Genomic DNA, 15755 nt, shown 5'->3' with positions numbered 1-15755 from the left:
TGTGTCAACCAACGTATAGAGGAAGAGGTACAGTACTGAATTCAAGCAGAGCAGAATTACTGAACTTTACTGAGCCAGGAGCCACAAAACACAGGACACACACCAAGCAGGAGGTGAGAACTGAGTGTGTATGTGTGTGAATACATGTGAAATTGTTTATGTGTGTATGTGTATGAACACGAATGTGTGAAACAGAGACGGAGTGTGAAAGAACAGTTAATGAATTCAGAGGCATGTGAGTGGGCGGAGTTTACGCCGTTTGTACGACATTAAACTTTAATCTCACATTATTCACACAGATCGTGATATTGTTTAATATAAATTAATTAATTACGTGAATATTTTTACGTTTCTAATCTATGTAGAATGCTGAAAGTTTTCGGCTACGATATCCGGGTAACTCGGCTAATTTTTAGGATTACAGAACTCAAATTGCGAGCAATTATTTTAAATTCGTTTATGATCTTTCACTGAAGGATGAAGCAGAAAGCTGAAACTTTTAGTTACAGAACCTGAGATCGGAAATAACAAACTCAGTCTGCTAATGTTAATGTTGCGCGAAATCACTGTTGTTCTGGAAACAAGCAAAATTACTTATTAATTATTGTTGAGTTAAATTTAACTGTTAAATAAATGACTGAGAATATCATAATTTAGCAAAATGATACTGAGTCAAATCCCACTGTGACAAAGTCAAGCTAGCGTAGCAGTTAACTAGCCGACTAGCCTTGAAACTGCAGGCTGACTTGGGGGTAAATTATCATACACTAAATAAAATAAGTTTGTACTTTTTTGTTGCACAGGCATGCAAAATGAAGTATATTATTATTCTACCCAGATTGCTTTATTTTAAATGACACATACAGAAGGATTAACATCTGAGCAGGTGAAAAATGTTTTATTTTTACCTTCAGGACCTGCTGTATCTGCTCATGGTGCTCAGCGTCGATGATCCGGTCCACATGCCACTTCAAAACTCGGATAAGGTCTCTACAGAGATAAAGACAAGATAAAGAAAAACACTAGAAGACTGAACCCGTTTTTTGTATCTGTATTACAGAAGATATTAACCATGTGTAATTATAGTAGACGTATTATAGAGTTTCTGGCTGACTGGATTAAAATCTGCAATAAGGATCAGAGAGCAAAATGAGACTAAATCTATAATAAAATGATCGTTCACTTACTTTTGGCAACATAACTGCACATGTTCTTGCTTTAAGAGTGTAAGTTCATTAGTTACATCAATATGTACTGTGACGGTGGAGAGCACATGGCGGCACAACGAGGCGAGGCGGCAAAAGCATGCCCAAAACTCAGCAGCCAATTAGAGCACGTCTAACTAATCACCCTCCGAGAAAAGCCACATGTGCTGCATGGGGAGGAGTGCCTCCAGAGAGGTAAGAGGCCTTAGGCTGCGAAAACTATTGCCCGTTCTCTGCTCTCCCACACAGATCTGCCCGGGGAAACTGCTCAGGGGAAGAAGAAGATTGCGCCTGATCTCACCACACACCACCAGTCTCCTGGGTTTTGCTGCGCTCCATGCCGCTCTGCTGGAGATCCTCTCTCAACCCTGCTGCCTGGAAGGACAATGACGCCTCTCCGGTGCTCAAGCTGCAGGATCTTTGCCTCGCTCTACGCTTAAGTGCCACTTTTTGAGATTGAGAATAAATTGGGGGCATGGAAGCCTTTACTATCACCACATGTACATTACAGCACATTGGAATTCTTTTCTTCGCATATCCCAACTGAAGAGGTTGGGATTGGAGTGCAGGGGCAGCTATTATACAGCACCCCTGGAGCAGGCTTAAGGGCCTTGCTCAAGGGCCCAACAGTGGCAGATTGGCAGTGCTGGAGCTTTAACCCCGATCCTTCAATTAACAACCCAGAGCCTTAACCACTTGAGACACCACTGCCCTTCGTTTTGCCCGTTGGGTCTAAGTTCTTCAAATATTGCACTGTGAAACTAAATTGCGCCCTTTGTTAATGCCACTGTGCCTCCTTGCATGTCTGTGTTCAGCTTCTCATGGCTCTGAGTAGCCACAGTACACAAGGAGAGTTCTGTGTACTCAGATACGACTTCAGCTCCTACTCAGCTATAAGGGCCTCACCCACTCTCACTGGCTTACACATGGTGAAAGAATTCTGTGTACCGACAGCAGAAAAGTGTGACGCTTATGCAAAAATGAGCAAATAGGTATATATGTGTTGTTATACTGTTACAGCTTGAATGCAATTATGAATAATTTTTTTTTAAACAGCATTTGTTCAGAATTAACTAGGGTTTAAAGTAAAAATTCAAATCTGTTGATGTCATTTATAGTCACAGCAGAAGTTATCTGTATTTTCTTTCTGCCTCATGGATCCCAGGATGAAGCTCAGAAATAGTCTGTTCTGCAGCATGGCATCATTCACCCAGAAATGCTCCCTCTGACAAACTCCGTGAACTGTTTGACGATACAAATGCGTCTCTGGGGAATTATCCACTTGAGCCTTTGCCAGAAAAAAGTGAGTCTAATTTTCAGCCTGAGTGCCTGAGAGAAGGTGAGGGTTAAAAATGAAAACGGTGTAATCAGACAGAAAAGAAATATTCCTCTTCTGCGTCGACTTTGGTGTGTAAGTGAGGTTATATTAAGCTAAAATTCTGGGTCTTTGTGAGTAGGATGGTTCATTCTGAGGCCCAGGCGAGGAGTATAGGGAATGTGCGCGTTTTCTAAAAAAAAAAAAAGACAGATTTGCTTTGTTGAAGCTTGGAGTATCGTCGTTTTTATCTCTATGACTAAATACTGTACAAACTCAATCGGCTGTGTAATTAGACACAAAGCACCAGGTCACTTACGGAGAGAAAGTGTGTCACTGCAAGTTTTCTGCTGTTTCAGCATTTCAGACATGATAATAAAAATATCTCACCTACAGTCCGGGAAGAAAGAAACTTCTAAATGAGCTTTTCACTGAAAGATCCTTAAAGTAGGACCATCAGGTTTATTCAGGTCTTACCAGGGAATTTAAACAGTTGTGATCAACACCCAGGGAAAGTTCTCAGTCTTCTTATAAGATGAAGATGAATCAAAGTTTTGTATAAAATTTTATATTATTTTATACTTTCAACTGATTGACAATTTTCTCACAAAGTTTGGCACAAAGTGTTGAGCCATGAGCCATCCATGCTTAGAAAGACTAAGCCTATATCTACAACCTAGATCTCCTCACCTGGTACCAGTTAACCGGTTAATTGTGGAGCCTTCAGACCTGTGCTTGTGAGACATTTTCTGTCATACAGTATCTTGGTCCTCTGTACCAAGTTTGTTTTGAATGTGTGTTACAGGTAAATTTGCTTATATTTAACAAATAGAATCAAGTTTGTCAGTGAAAACACCAAAAATGTTTTCTTTGTCCTTTTGTCTGTTAAATAAAGGTCCAAGTGAAAAAAATACAAATGACAGATTTTAGTTTTTCTTGCATCTTTAGAAAGTGTTCAAACTTTTTTGTAAATAGAGTTTGTACATTTCAGCTTGGTGGAAACTCTCTCTGATGGAGACACTGAGTTTCTTTCCAGTTACGCCATCAAATCTCACGACAGCCTCAGTGTAACCAGGTGTGTGTGTGTGTGTGTGTGTGTGTGTGTGTGTGTGTATACAAGTGGGCGTGTTTGTACGACACTGAACTATTAACTGCAAGAAAGCAGCCTAACAGAAAACTACACCTCATTATTTTACCTCATTAGAGGTTTAAAGAAACTGGTTCCTGTGTTTATATCAGTTACAGTGTGAACTAACAACCAATTAAAAGAAAATAAAGAAAAAATGTTTTAAAAGACTGGGAAACAAATGAGAGAGAGAGAGAGAGAGAGAGAGAGAGAGAGAGAGAGAGAGAGAGAGAGAGAGAGAATTTGAAAAATACAGAGAAAGAGAAAATGTAAGACAGAGGAAAAATGTTGAAATGAATAAAAATTAATCAAGTGTAAGAAAGGAAAGGATAACAGCAGTAGAGGAGAACAAGAGAGAAAGAGAGATACTATAAGAGCACTAGGCAAGGAGAAAGTAAGAAGGGTTTGAGAAGAGAGAAAAAAGGGGAAAAGGAAGAACGAGGAATTTAGCACCAAAATGATAAAGGAGAGCAGAGTGAAGGAGAGAAAGAGAGAGGAGGAAGGAAAAGATGAGTGAAACAGAAAAGTGCGATGGAGAACGGAGCAGGATAGAGACAAGCAAGCAAGAGAGAAAGAAACAAAAAGGAGAAGGGGGAAAGGGAGGAGAGTAAAAGGAGAGAAAAAAGGAGAGCATCTAACAAGCAATGAGAGAGAAAAAAGAGAAAGTGAACGAATAAAGGAAGTGGGAGGGAGGAAGTGTGCATTAGGGAAGGGGAAGAATAAAATGGAAAGAGTTGGAATGATGGAGTATGAGTGGGACAAAGAGAAAGAGAGAGGTGGTTCAAACAAGAGGGAGAAGGGAGAGAAGACAGAGGGAAAAGACAGAAAGATAACAGGAGGAGAAGAACACATTAAGAGAAACCAAAGAGAATTAGAAAAACGAGATAATCGAGAGAGAGAGAGAGAGAGAGAGAGAGAGAGAGAGAGAGAGAGAGAGAGAGAGAGAGAATGATAGGGAGTGAGAGAGAGGGAGTGAGTGAGAGAGAGAGAGAGAGAGAGAGAGAGAGAGAGAGGGAGTGAGTGAGAGAGAGAGAGAGAGAGAGAGAGAGAGAGAGAGAGAGGGAGAATGATCTGTTGAAAGATGATGGCATGGTGATGGCAGCAGCATATGAAGGAGCAAATCACACCTCCCCCACACATACACACACACACACGTACACACACATACATACACACATACATACACACACACACACACAAGAACATGATGTTATACTGTGCTATCAAGTCTCATCCTACACACCACCAACACACACACACAAACACCCCCCACACACTAACACACACCACTAGGTCCCCTGCTGACACACACATGGTGGAGGCATGAAGCCTGCGCTGGAAAGGTGAAGGTGAGGAACCAGAAAGAAAAAATCATAAAATATTTATAAATATGTTACTGTGTCATAAAATAGAGGAACCTATAATGTATCAATATGCAAATTTAGTTAAAGCCATAGCATTGTAACTCAAAAATCTCTGGACGACAAGACAGAGAGGGTACAGTGGCTTGATGGTTAGTTGTGTGTGTGTGTGTGTGTGTGTTTGTGTGTATACATGTGCAGGTGTGCATGTGTGTGTGCATGTGTGTGTGCGCGTGTGCATGTGTGTGTGTGAGTGTCTGTTCATGGTTGTGTATGTGTGTGAGTGTGTACAGTATGTGTGTGTGAGTGTGTGTACATGTGTGTGTATGTGTGTGTGAGTGTGTATGTGTGTGTGTGAGTGTGTGTACATGGTTGTGTATGTGTGTGTGAGTGTGTATGTGTGTGTGTGAGTGTGTGTACATGGTTGTGTATGTGTGTGTGAGTGTGTATGTGTGTGTGTGAGTGTGTGTACATGGTTGTGTATGTGTGTGTGAGTGTGTATGTGTGTGTACATGTGTGTGTGTATATGTGTGTGAGTGTGTATGTGTGTGTGTACATGTGTGTGTGTATGTGTGTGTGAGTGTGTATGTGTGTGTGTGAGTGTGTGTACATGATTGTGTATGTGTGTGTGTGTGTGTGTACATGGTTGTGTATGTGTGTGTGAGTGTGTATGTGTGTGTACATGTGTGTGTGTATATGTGTGTGAGTGTGTATGTGTGTGTGTGTGTACATGTGTGTGTGTATGTGTGTGTGAGTGTGTATGTGTGTGTGTGAGTGTGTGTACATGATTGTGTATGTGTGTGTGAGTGTGTATGTGTGAGTGTGTGTATATGTGTGTGTGAGTGTGTATGTGTGTGTGTGTGTACATGTGTGTGTGTGTGTGAGTGTGTATGTGTGTGTGTGTGTGTGTACATGTGTGTGTGTGTGTGTGTGTGAGTGTGTATGTGTGTGTGAGTGTGTGTACATGGTTGTGTATGTGTGTGTGAGTGTGTATGTGTGTGTGAGTGTGTATGTGTGTGTGTGAGTGTGTGTACATGGTTGTGTATGTGTGTGTGAGTGTGTATGTGTGAGTGTGTGTACATGTGTGTGTGTATATGTGTGTGAGTGTGTATGTGTGTGTGAGTGTGTGTACATGTGTGTGTGTGTGTGTGTGTGTGAGTGTGTATGTGTGTGAGTGTGTGTACATGTGTGTATGTATGTGTGTGAGTGTGTATGTGTGTGTGTATACATGTGTGTGTATGTGTGTGTAAGTGTGAGACCCTGCAATAGACTGGCGTGTCCAGGTTGTACTCTGCCTTGTGCCCCGAGTCTCCTGACACAGACTCCAGGTTCCCCATGAGCCCAGTAGGATAAGTGTTATAAAGAATGTTTGGATGACCAGGTGGTGAGGTATGAAGTAAAGTGCGCATGCTCTTAGGCTCATAGACTATAGGATTTTTTTATTTGTCTATTATGCTGTTGACTTTCTTTTGCTTCTACCCTATCTTACTACATAACTACTGTTAACTACATAACTACTGTTAACATCACTACTGCTTATTTTGTTTTAACAAAGTTTTTACCAGTTATTCTATTATTTAATGACTGATTAATGGTTATATCTCTGACTATATAACACTGCTCTACATAGAGTCTTAACATCAGGTGCTGCTTTAACACACATCCCAAAGTGTAAAAACACAAGACAAATGGTGCAGCTCTCTTATTATGCTCTTAAAATCTGGAACACATTGATATTTGGCAGAATCCCTTCATAGAAAAACAGCACATAAATATTATGTTTACAAAGCTATATGAATTAGATAAGGGCTTTAGACAAGGCATAAATGTATATCTGTGAGTTCAATCATAACTTTTCAAAATGTGAAATCTTCACATAAAGCCCAGATATCATGTTGGTTTTTCTTTCTCTTGCTGTTGTTGTTTTTGGGTGTGTCCGTGTGCTCACCTGTATGACAAAGCTCCTGCAAAATGATTCTCAATGTAGTTGTCCATGACGGGTTTGAAGTGCTGGAATTTACTGTCCTGCAGCAAATTGATGACGTGCACCTGCAGAGAAAATCGACACGGTTCAGTTGTACACCACATCAACTCACAGGATTTTTTTTATTTGTCTATTTTGCTGTTGACTTTTTTGCTTCTATCTTACTACATAATGTAGTAGATAATGAATTACATACCAGAGAAACAAGGCAAAAAAATCATCACTGCTCATTTTGTTTTAACTCATTTCAAACACAGTGTTACACACACACTCACATGCACACACACACACCCTATCTCACACACACACATGCACACACGTGCGCTCACACATACGCGCACAAACATATACGCACACAGTCACAATCGTGCACACATGCGTGCACACACACACACACACATGCGCACAAACACACACACACACACACACTCTCTCTAAGTAACTATCTTATTAATGTACAGTAAGTTATGGGTCAATTAATTGCTTTGATCACTCATATATTATCAATAACATACATATATTACATACTGTATAATATACAGTATGTAATCATCTGATGTAATCAACCATTGTAGAAGCATGAAAGAAAAAAGTTTCATTCTGAGAAACCTCAAATTCAGATGGTCCTTGGTGAAATAATCACGTAACTGTGGTCATGAGGACGGAGTCTGCTAAAGGATTTGAGAGGATAAGATTTTAAGTATGAGAATTGGAGCAGTTTTACTGAACATTTGGCTGGTTTTATCACAAAGATCTGGCAGTGTGCCTTAATTTAACTTATCAGAAATGATCAAAAATTTCAATCAGTATAAAGAAATGAATATTTTCTGGCTGTGAGTCTGATATAAACTGAGTCAGACGTGTGTTTTTGCCTCTGTTGATTACTTTACACAGAATTTTAGTGGTTAAAGACAACAACTTCCAATCTTATGAAAAAGCACTTGGGGCATCTCAGAGAGCAGGAACAGGTTTAATATCAGCATGTACTTAAAATATGGTAACATTTGTACGGAAAAAGATCAATTTTTTCTACATTTCTATGAATATATTGTCCTTATTAGGCTAGGCAAAAACAGAAATACTACAAAAAAGCTAGAAACCTTGAGTGTTTCATTTCATATGAGACACAAACCACCACTATGGAGTGTAACATGACAGAAAAACTCACTGCTGAACCTGGACACAACAAAAACAACTCTATTGTTTGGCCTCTGTTAAAGAGTCTATATAGTCTATACACAGTCATAACAAAATCTAAAAACTTTCTTTCTCCAAACATGAAAATCAGCATTTTCCAGTCAAAGATGTGAGTTTATAATCAGCTGGGATTGCGTTAATATTTAATTATGTTGTGTTAATTAGACCATTAGCCTACATTTAGTCTCAGCCTCTGAAGCTCTGCCTGTAATTCTAGAAACAGTGTAACATGAAACCAAGACATGAGCTCAAATAGCCTTCAAAGCGCAAACAGTTATAATGCAACCCCTGCCACGGTCCCATGCAATTAAATACGTTTTGTTTCCATTTGTATTCGGCAGGTAACCACGGCAACACAGCGGGCGAGAAGAACGGAAAAAGATTGGTCATTAAAATCCAAATCGCAGAACATTCTGCTGAAAACAGGGGATCTAATATGATGTAGCTGTAAAGACGTGTCTTACCAGGCAATCAAATACTTTCAGTCCATATCTCTGCGGGCTCTCGTCTAACACGGCGAACAGCGTGTCCAAGGTGTCCTGCAAAAACTGAGGCAGAGACAGACAAGAGGTTTATAAACCTCACAAAAGAAGGTGTAGTGTATTTTTGGGGCTTATCTAAGCCTACCTATGGCCCACCTGCCTAAGGCCTTTTGTAAATGTGTATTCTTTTCATTTTCTCTCTCTCTCTCATTTTCTACCGCTTATCCGAACTACCTCGGGTCACGGGGAGCCTGTGCCTATCTCAGGCGTCATCGGGCATCAAGGCAGGATACACCCTGGACGGAGTGCCAACCCATCGCAGGGCACACACACACACTCTCATTCACTCACGCACTCACACACTAGGGACAATTTTCCAGAGATGCCAATCAACCTACCATGCATGTCTTTGGACCGGGGGAGGAAACCGGAGTACCCGGAGGAAACCCCCGAGGCACGGGGAGAACATGCAAACTCCACACACACAAGGTGGAGGCGGGAATCAAACCCCGACCCTGGAGGTGTGAGGCGAACGTGCTAACCACTAAGCCACCGTGCCCCCCGTTTCTTTTCATTTTGTAAAAGAATAATAAGGAAACTGTCAATTGATAGACAGCAAGATACGAGATAAAATTTTAACAAATTTAGAAGACGAATTTTACTGGAGCGCAGAGCCGGTGTTCCCAGCAGATCTAACCTTAAGTGTTGCTTGATTTGTAGCAACATACATATTCAACTTAAATAACTGATATTGGATAAAAAAACTGAAATAAACCGCATGTTCAGTTAAATCTCGAATGTTTTAGGGGAATCTGCAGAAGGATCAATGTCTTAAAGAACCGTTTTACCTTAACTATCTCAGTGCCGTCCATGTCCTTCAGTTTGGACAAGCCGTCCATGATCCGTTCCGGATGAGTTCTCCACTTCAGCAAATCCAACATGTCTCCTGCAGATTGAGATAAAGCAATGGCTGAAATATTAATCGTGCAGTGAACGCGATAAAACCATAGCTTATCATAACTGAAGCCATGGATATGTCACGTGTCACACAGAGCAACAAATGATTTCTACACAGGAGGCTTAAAACTCTGAAATCTGCCAAATCGCTTCATAAAACCACGATCACAATGATAAATTCTCTGAAGTAGAATGCATTCTTTGTGTCAGAGAACGTCAACTGGCTCTTTAGGGGTTAATTTCTAGGTTTTATTAATACACCCATCCAAATATTTTATTGATTCCATAGGACCAACCACATATTTTCCAGGTATTTGGCATTTATGGAAGGAGTCTCCAGTTTCAATAACAGTCAGGCAGTTTTTATTGTGTGTCATTCTGTGTAGAATATTGGCTGTCATTGGAAAAATATTATCATATGAGTAGTAAAACACCTCAGTTATAGCAAAATATTCATGTCAGGCCACATCACACAACCCTTTCATTGATTCACATACACACACATTCACACACTCTCACACTCTCTCTGTCACACACACACACACACTTTGTACATCTTGTCAAAGCCTAGATGGTTTTGTTACAGTATGATTTGTTTCTGGACTAATCAGAGCCCAGCTGCTGGACTTATTGGAATGAGCTCCAAGGTCAACAGATACAGGTGTGCGAACAGCATGTAGCCACCCCCCATCACACACACACTCTTTCATGTGCAAGCCTCACACAGAGAACGGATCCATAAATAACATAAAGGTCAGAAATGAAAGGTCACATAAGGTTTGTGATCAGTGAGTCCAATTATCGCTCAAGATTGGAGCGATGGGTTTTCTCTAAGGAAGTGGTGTTAAGCTTATTAGTGATGACTCAATGTTCCAAAATCCTTAAGAACAGTAAATTCAAGCACTTTCCTTCTGTCTTAGACAAGTCTATACTTTACCATTTATCCGAACAGGTCGTAGACAAATAATGGGTTATGCTTATAATGATAGCACTGATACTGCCATTGTTGGTCCAACAAACAAACCCTTTTAATACCAACCAGATGGATGATTGTAAGCCGTACCATTCTGTGTGAGTTTGGTGGAGCAGAGGGTCGAGAGGATCCAGAAGGACTCTTTGCTGCTCTTAATGGTCTGGTTGGTGCCAGGTTGTAGACTGGCTTTAGAGAAGGGCAGCTTGAGGTAGCGAGACAAGTCCTGCAGGTTTGCAGTCTCTTCACACTAACATGAAAACAAGGCGCATTAAAGCTACATGACTTTAGTGCAAGTTTTTCAGTATGTGCTAATATAATGTGTATATGCTAATAAAACAGTATATGCAACATATAATGTGTTTGCAATCAGTAGAAATGAAAAAACATTAACAGTAAGAGTTTTATCCATCTTTCCAACATTGGGGTAAAAAAAAAACAAAAAAAACACTGCTAGCTGTTTACAATGGTTTCCATCACCACCAGGCTGACCAGAAACAAAGCACTTCCTGTTTACTTTGAACTACCTTGATCTAACAAAGTTAAACTATTCTTCCTCCTGAAGAAGTAGTACCATCTCTGAAAGTACATTTTTAGCATAATTTCTCAAATGTCTTTAAGGAATTCAGGAAAGTGTCCTTGACTAGCACATGCTATACCCAAATATTTTTTTGCCTCCCAATAAGAGCCCCATGACCTCCATGGTTAAACAATAAAAGTAAAAACAGGTCTTTAATTTATTTCCCAGTATGAGGAAATTCTAGTCTGTAGTAATCACACAGGCATACATTTGCAGCAGATAAAGATTAGTTTGGAAAACACTGGAATTTTACTTTAATACAAATTTGCACACCTATATCCAAACTTTACCTTGTGAACGATGAGTTCATGTGTGCCATCAGGAAGGGTTCTTCCATCCTCTTGCATGAGTGGCACAAATGAGAAACCGAAAAGCTTCTTTTCTCCTTTCTCCTTTGCTGAAAGATCAAAAACCATGTCCTGTCACCTTATTTATCTCAACATAAGAAAGATTATTATATAAACCAAACCAACTAAAGAATCTGCATATATACTAAATAAGTCTTTGTATATACTAAATTAGGAACCTGCAATTAAGTCTGTGTTTAATACGTACCACTCAGTATCATTTATTATTATCAGTAGGGGTAGCATTAATTTTTAGTAATTTTTAGTATTTCAGAACTATTGCATTAAAAACTGGAATCATAACATAATAAATAAGAAGAATATAATCTTTGTTCAAAGGACATTATTCAAGTCGATGTGCGAGCTGACTTAATAATAACGGTTTGAACTTTAATGAATTATCAATGTGGAACAACTTACAACAACAATTTAATTAAATTCTATTTTTTCCATAGCACTTTTAACAACAGACATTGTTTCTATCTCAATAGCAATACAAAAATTCAGAATTTTTTTTTTTTTACATGTATCCCTTATAAGCAATCCAGAGGCAAGTTCCACTTGCTGGTTGAATTTATAGCATTTGTAAATAACTCTGTATATCGGCATGTTGGAAATTGTTTCTGTGTATATTACTTATGTATTTTTTTCTTTTTCTCCTTTTTTTTAAAAAGTTTTTGTTGGGTCTTTCGCTACATTTTTCAGCAAATAAAGGGAACTAATGACTCAATAAATCCTTTAAAATACAACTTGTTTCCTCACAGTTTATTTTTTAACTCAATGATTATTCCGTTTTTATTTTCTATCATTCTTGTGTGTCTCGTGTTGTGTTTGTATTTATTTTTTTTGTCACATTCTTGGAGTGTGAGCTCTTACTAGAGCAGTGTCTGAACTCGAAGCGCAGGTGAGCGAGTCTGAACAGCTCTGGAGGAACACACAGCTTGATCTGCTCTGACCAGCGTGGACTGTTACTGTGGTACAGGACAAATGAGTGGACGGCATCTGTCCCGGTCTCACCTGAACCTGAAAACACCAGACCCTAGAAAAGAGAGAAAGAAAGCAAAACATACACTGTACTAACCTCACTAACAGTGTTTTTACACCAATTTATCCCTAGTTAGAGGATGTGTTTATGATAGAGACTACGTTGCATTTCTGTAAGCCGCTCTGGATAACGGCGCAAGCTTAAATGCTGTAAATGTAAATGGGAATAAATGTCAAAAGAGATATTGTGAATAAAAATGTTTCAATTTCCTCGATTCCTGCTCCGATTTGTGTACGTTTTATCTTCAGTACCTGTCCATCAGCTCCCAGTAGATACACGGTGACCTCTACGTTCCTTGCCACGCTCTTCCCGCCTTTCTCAAACTCGCCTCTCTCCAGGGTCACATAAAGGTCGTTCCTGATTTCACCTGCAGTCAAAACCACAATATTTACAAGTACAGGTTTGGGCAGACGCAACAAAAAATACAAATCAAAGCTTTGTTTTTTAAATGCTCAGACGAGATTATGTTTTATATATCTCATTTACAAACATAGCATAACGTCCACAACTGTGACTCATTAACCAGAATAAAATAGCACATGGTAAAGGCTTGGTGAATTTTATACAGTTACTAACTGCATACTGACTGGTTTTAGAATTCTGTACCATTGTACAGCACAAAACTGTAGGAACCAATTAGTCTGGTTTCTCTCAAGGTTTCCTCCTCATATAATCTCAGAGAGTTTTTCCTCACCACCATTAACTCAGGCTTGCTCATAAGAGATAGATGTTAGAGATAAATAGTAATAGTAAATATTTTATTCTGTTTCTATACTCATGTAAAGCTGCTTCGAGACAATGTGAATCGTTAAAAGCGCTACACAAATAAAACACAGGACACTTTTGAACGTTCTTGTATGAGCTGTGAAATAAGTTCAATCGTAGAGTTTGTAGTAGAATTTGTTTAACACTTATTTTACTGTGCTGATTTACTGATCGGTTTAATCAGTAACCAGTCTATAAAAGACAAACAGTTCAGTTAATTTCGAAATGATTATTAGCTAATTTACGTCATTATAAACAAGCAATGTTGAATTGGGATATTTATTATCACCACATATACATTACAGCACAATGGAATTCTTTTCTTCGTGTATCCCAACTAAGATGGTTGGGGTCGAGGCCATACAGCTATACAGCACCCCTGGATCAGAGAGAGTTAAGGGCCCTGCTCAAAGGCCCAACGGTGGCAGTTTGTAAGTGCTAGCGCTTGATCCCCGATCCTCCGATCAACAACCCAGAGCTTTAACCACTTGAGGTGCAACTTCCCCATAAAGTTCAGCTATATGAGAATGTTCAAGAGTGTCCCATGTCACTGTCCTGTTTTTCTTTGCACAAAGATTTCATTATCCTTTTAAACCACGTGATGTTTCAGTAACAAGTTATAACACTATAAACATATGAATTTGGGCTAATTAGTGTAACATAAGTGCTAAGCAAATTACACTACAACCTATTTTATTGCACAATATAAATACACACAACAATAGAATTATATTGTACATGTATTTAAAATATACTACTCTAAGCTTAAGTCGGTCAATTAAACTTAATTTACAATTCCTAATATGTAATATATTATAAGACACTAATTTTCAGCATGGAGTAAAGAAATTTTAAATAAATACAAGGCTCATGTATTTGACAGTGTTTCATATCATTTGAATGCCGCTTATGATTAGAATGTGCTAAATGTGAATATAAAGCTCTCTTTAATGATGTATAATGACTACTGGCACGTCGCACCCCAATAAAGCGACTCTGTCTAACATAAAATCTGAGCATGACTCTGTCAACACAAGCCGAGGCAAGTCCCGCGTGAGCCATTGGAGAGTGTGAAAACCAATAAAGACATGTAAATTGTGGACAAACGTGTGTTTAGACAGAAGATATGATGATATATGTTCTCACGAGGCATACAAAATAAATAAATAAAATTGCTATAATAGCAACAGTCAATAAACAATAGCATCTGTTAATAGCAATAGCAAGAGAAGCCTTTGCACAAGGATTAGCAAAAAAAAAATATGTAGAAGAACCGTTGCATTACATTAAAGAAATGATGCTGAAACAAAATATTTGATAAGACACGTCTGTTACAGTATGTGTCCATTTTTGACATAAGACTAAAACAATGTAACTGACAAACCACACTTTCATTACTTACTTGAGCCTCATAGTTAAAAAGCTGAAATTAAACTTGGCTAGATCAATTAGATTAAAAGAAAATGTGTAAATGTAATTTACATCTTAGACTGTAACTTACAATGAGAACTGATATAAAACAATTTCCCTGCTGTTCTGCTGCTACAACATAGTGTCAGTGTTCAATACTTAGTGCAATCAAATTATTCATAAATCCACTTCTTAATTAAAAAACAAAAGAAATACAACCAGATACAAATACAATTTTTTTTTAATTACACCTTAGATTCCTGCATTGAGTTATAGCAAAATATTTAATGATGTTCATATGAAGCTTCCAAAAAGCTTTTTAATCTCACCTGGCATGATGATATCGGAGAAGCCAAGTCTCCTTGTGATGGAGACGTTGCGAGTGAAGAGACGCATGTACTCCTTCTGAATCTGCTCCAGGTCTCCGTGCAGCAGCTGCAGTGAAACAGCAAGTCCTGCAGAAACAAGAACAAGCACAGGCATAATATAATCATTTAAAACATGATAGCTTTAATCCGATATGCTGCAAACTACAGTGTAGAGACTGAAGCTCAGACTCAGGAGGTTTAGAACAGAAAAATGCAGCTAAATCATTTTCAGTAAAAAGCATGAATAACTGATTTAGCTAATCATGATAATTCCTAATAATTTCTAGACATATATAGACATATTACCCCATCATTAATAATCGGTTTCGTTTCTAGTCATTAAAAACGATTGATAAGTGATTTAGACATGAGATTTCCACCGAAGCCTGAAGGAATAACCAAACAGAACAATTTCATCAAGAGGAAATTTCAGCCATTTTACCATCTGGTGTGACTTTTATCTGCTTAACATTTTTCCCGTATGCTTGAGTCATACAGGAACCATTTAGCCGCACATTTTGTCTCTTTCATCATTCTCCAATAAAGCTATAGCCTCTCATCTAACTAATGCTAAATCCCATAACACAGAAACATTATCTAAGACTATCTGATGCAAATCTTTGCCTTCAAGCAAAACGCCTAA

At 38.7% G+C, this 15755-nt stretch overlaps 1 protein-coding gene across 1 annotated transcript in view; it reads right to left on the bottom strand.

Moving 5' to 3' along the window:
* The window catches only part of dock4 (dedicator of cytokinesis 4), an 80384-nt gene that overhangs the window by 31416 nt on the left and 33213 nt on the right, over positions 1–15755 (bottom strand). Inside the window, exons 13-21 of the mRNA XM_060885677.1 lie at positions 15074–15199; positions 12821–12936; positions 12401–12563; positions 11468–11574; positions 10691–10847; positions 9519–9616; positions 8653–8736; positions 6956–7056; positions 909–990 (exon numbers count right to left, since the gene is read on the bottom strand). Of these exons, the coding sequence (XP_060741660.1) occupies positions 909–990; positions 6956–7056; positions 8653–8736; positions 9519–9616; positions 10691–10847; positions 11468–11574; positions 12401–12563; positions 12821–12936; positions 15074–15199 (1034 nt within the window). The remainder of the gene's footprint in view (positions 1–908; positions 991–6955; positions 7057–8652; positions 8737–9518; positions 9617–10690; positions 10848–11467; positions 11575–12400; positions 12564–12820; positions 12937–15073; positions 15200–15755) is intronic.

This window comes from Tachysurus vachellii, chromosome 13 (assembly GCF_030014155.1).
Source record: "Tachysurus vachellii isolate PV-2020 chromosome 13, HZAU_Pvac_v1, whole genome shotgun sequence".
In the NCBI taxonomy this organism is placed as follows: Eukaryota; Metazoa; Chordata; class Actinopteri; order Siluriformes; family Bagridae; genus Tachysurus; species Tachysurus vachellii.
Note: the sequence above shows the minus strand (reverse complement) of the source record. Positions and strands in the feature narration are given on the sequence as shown.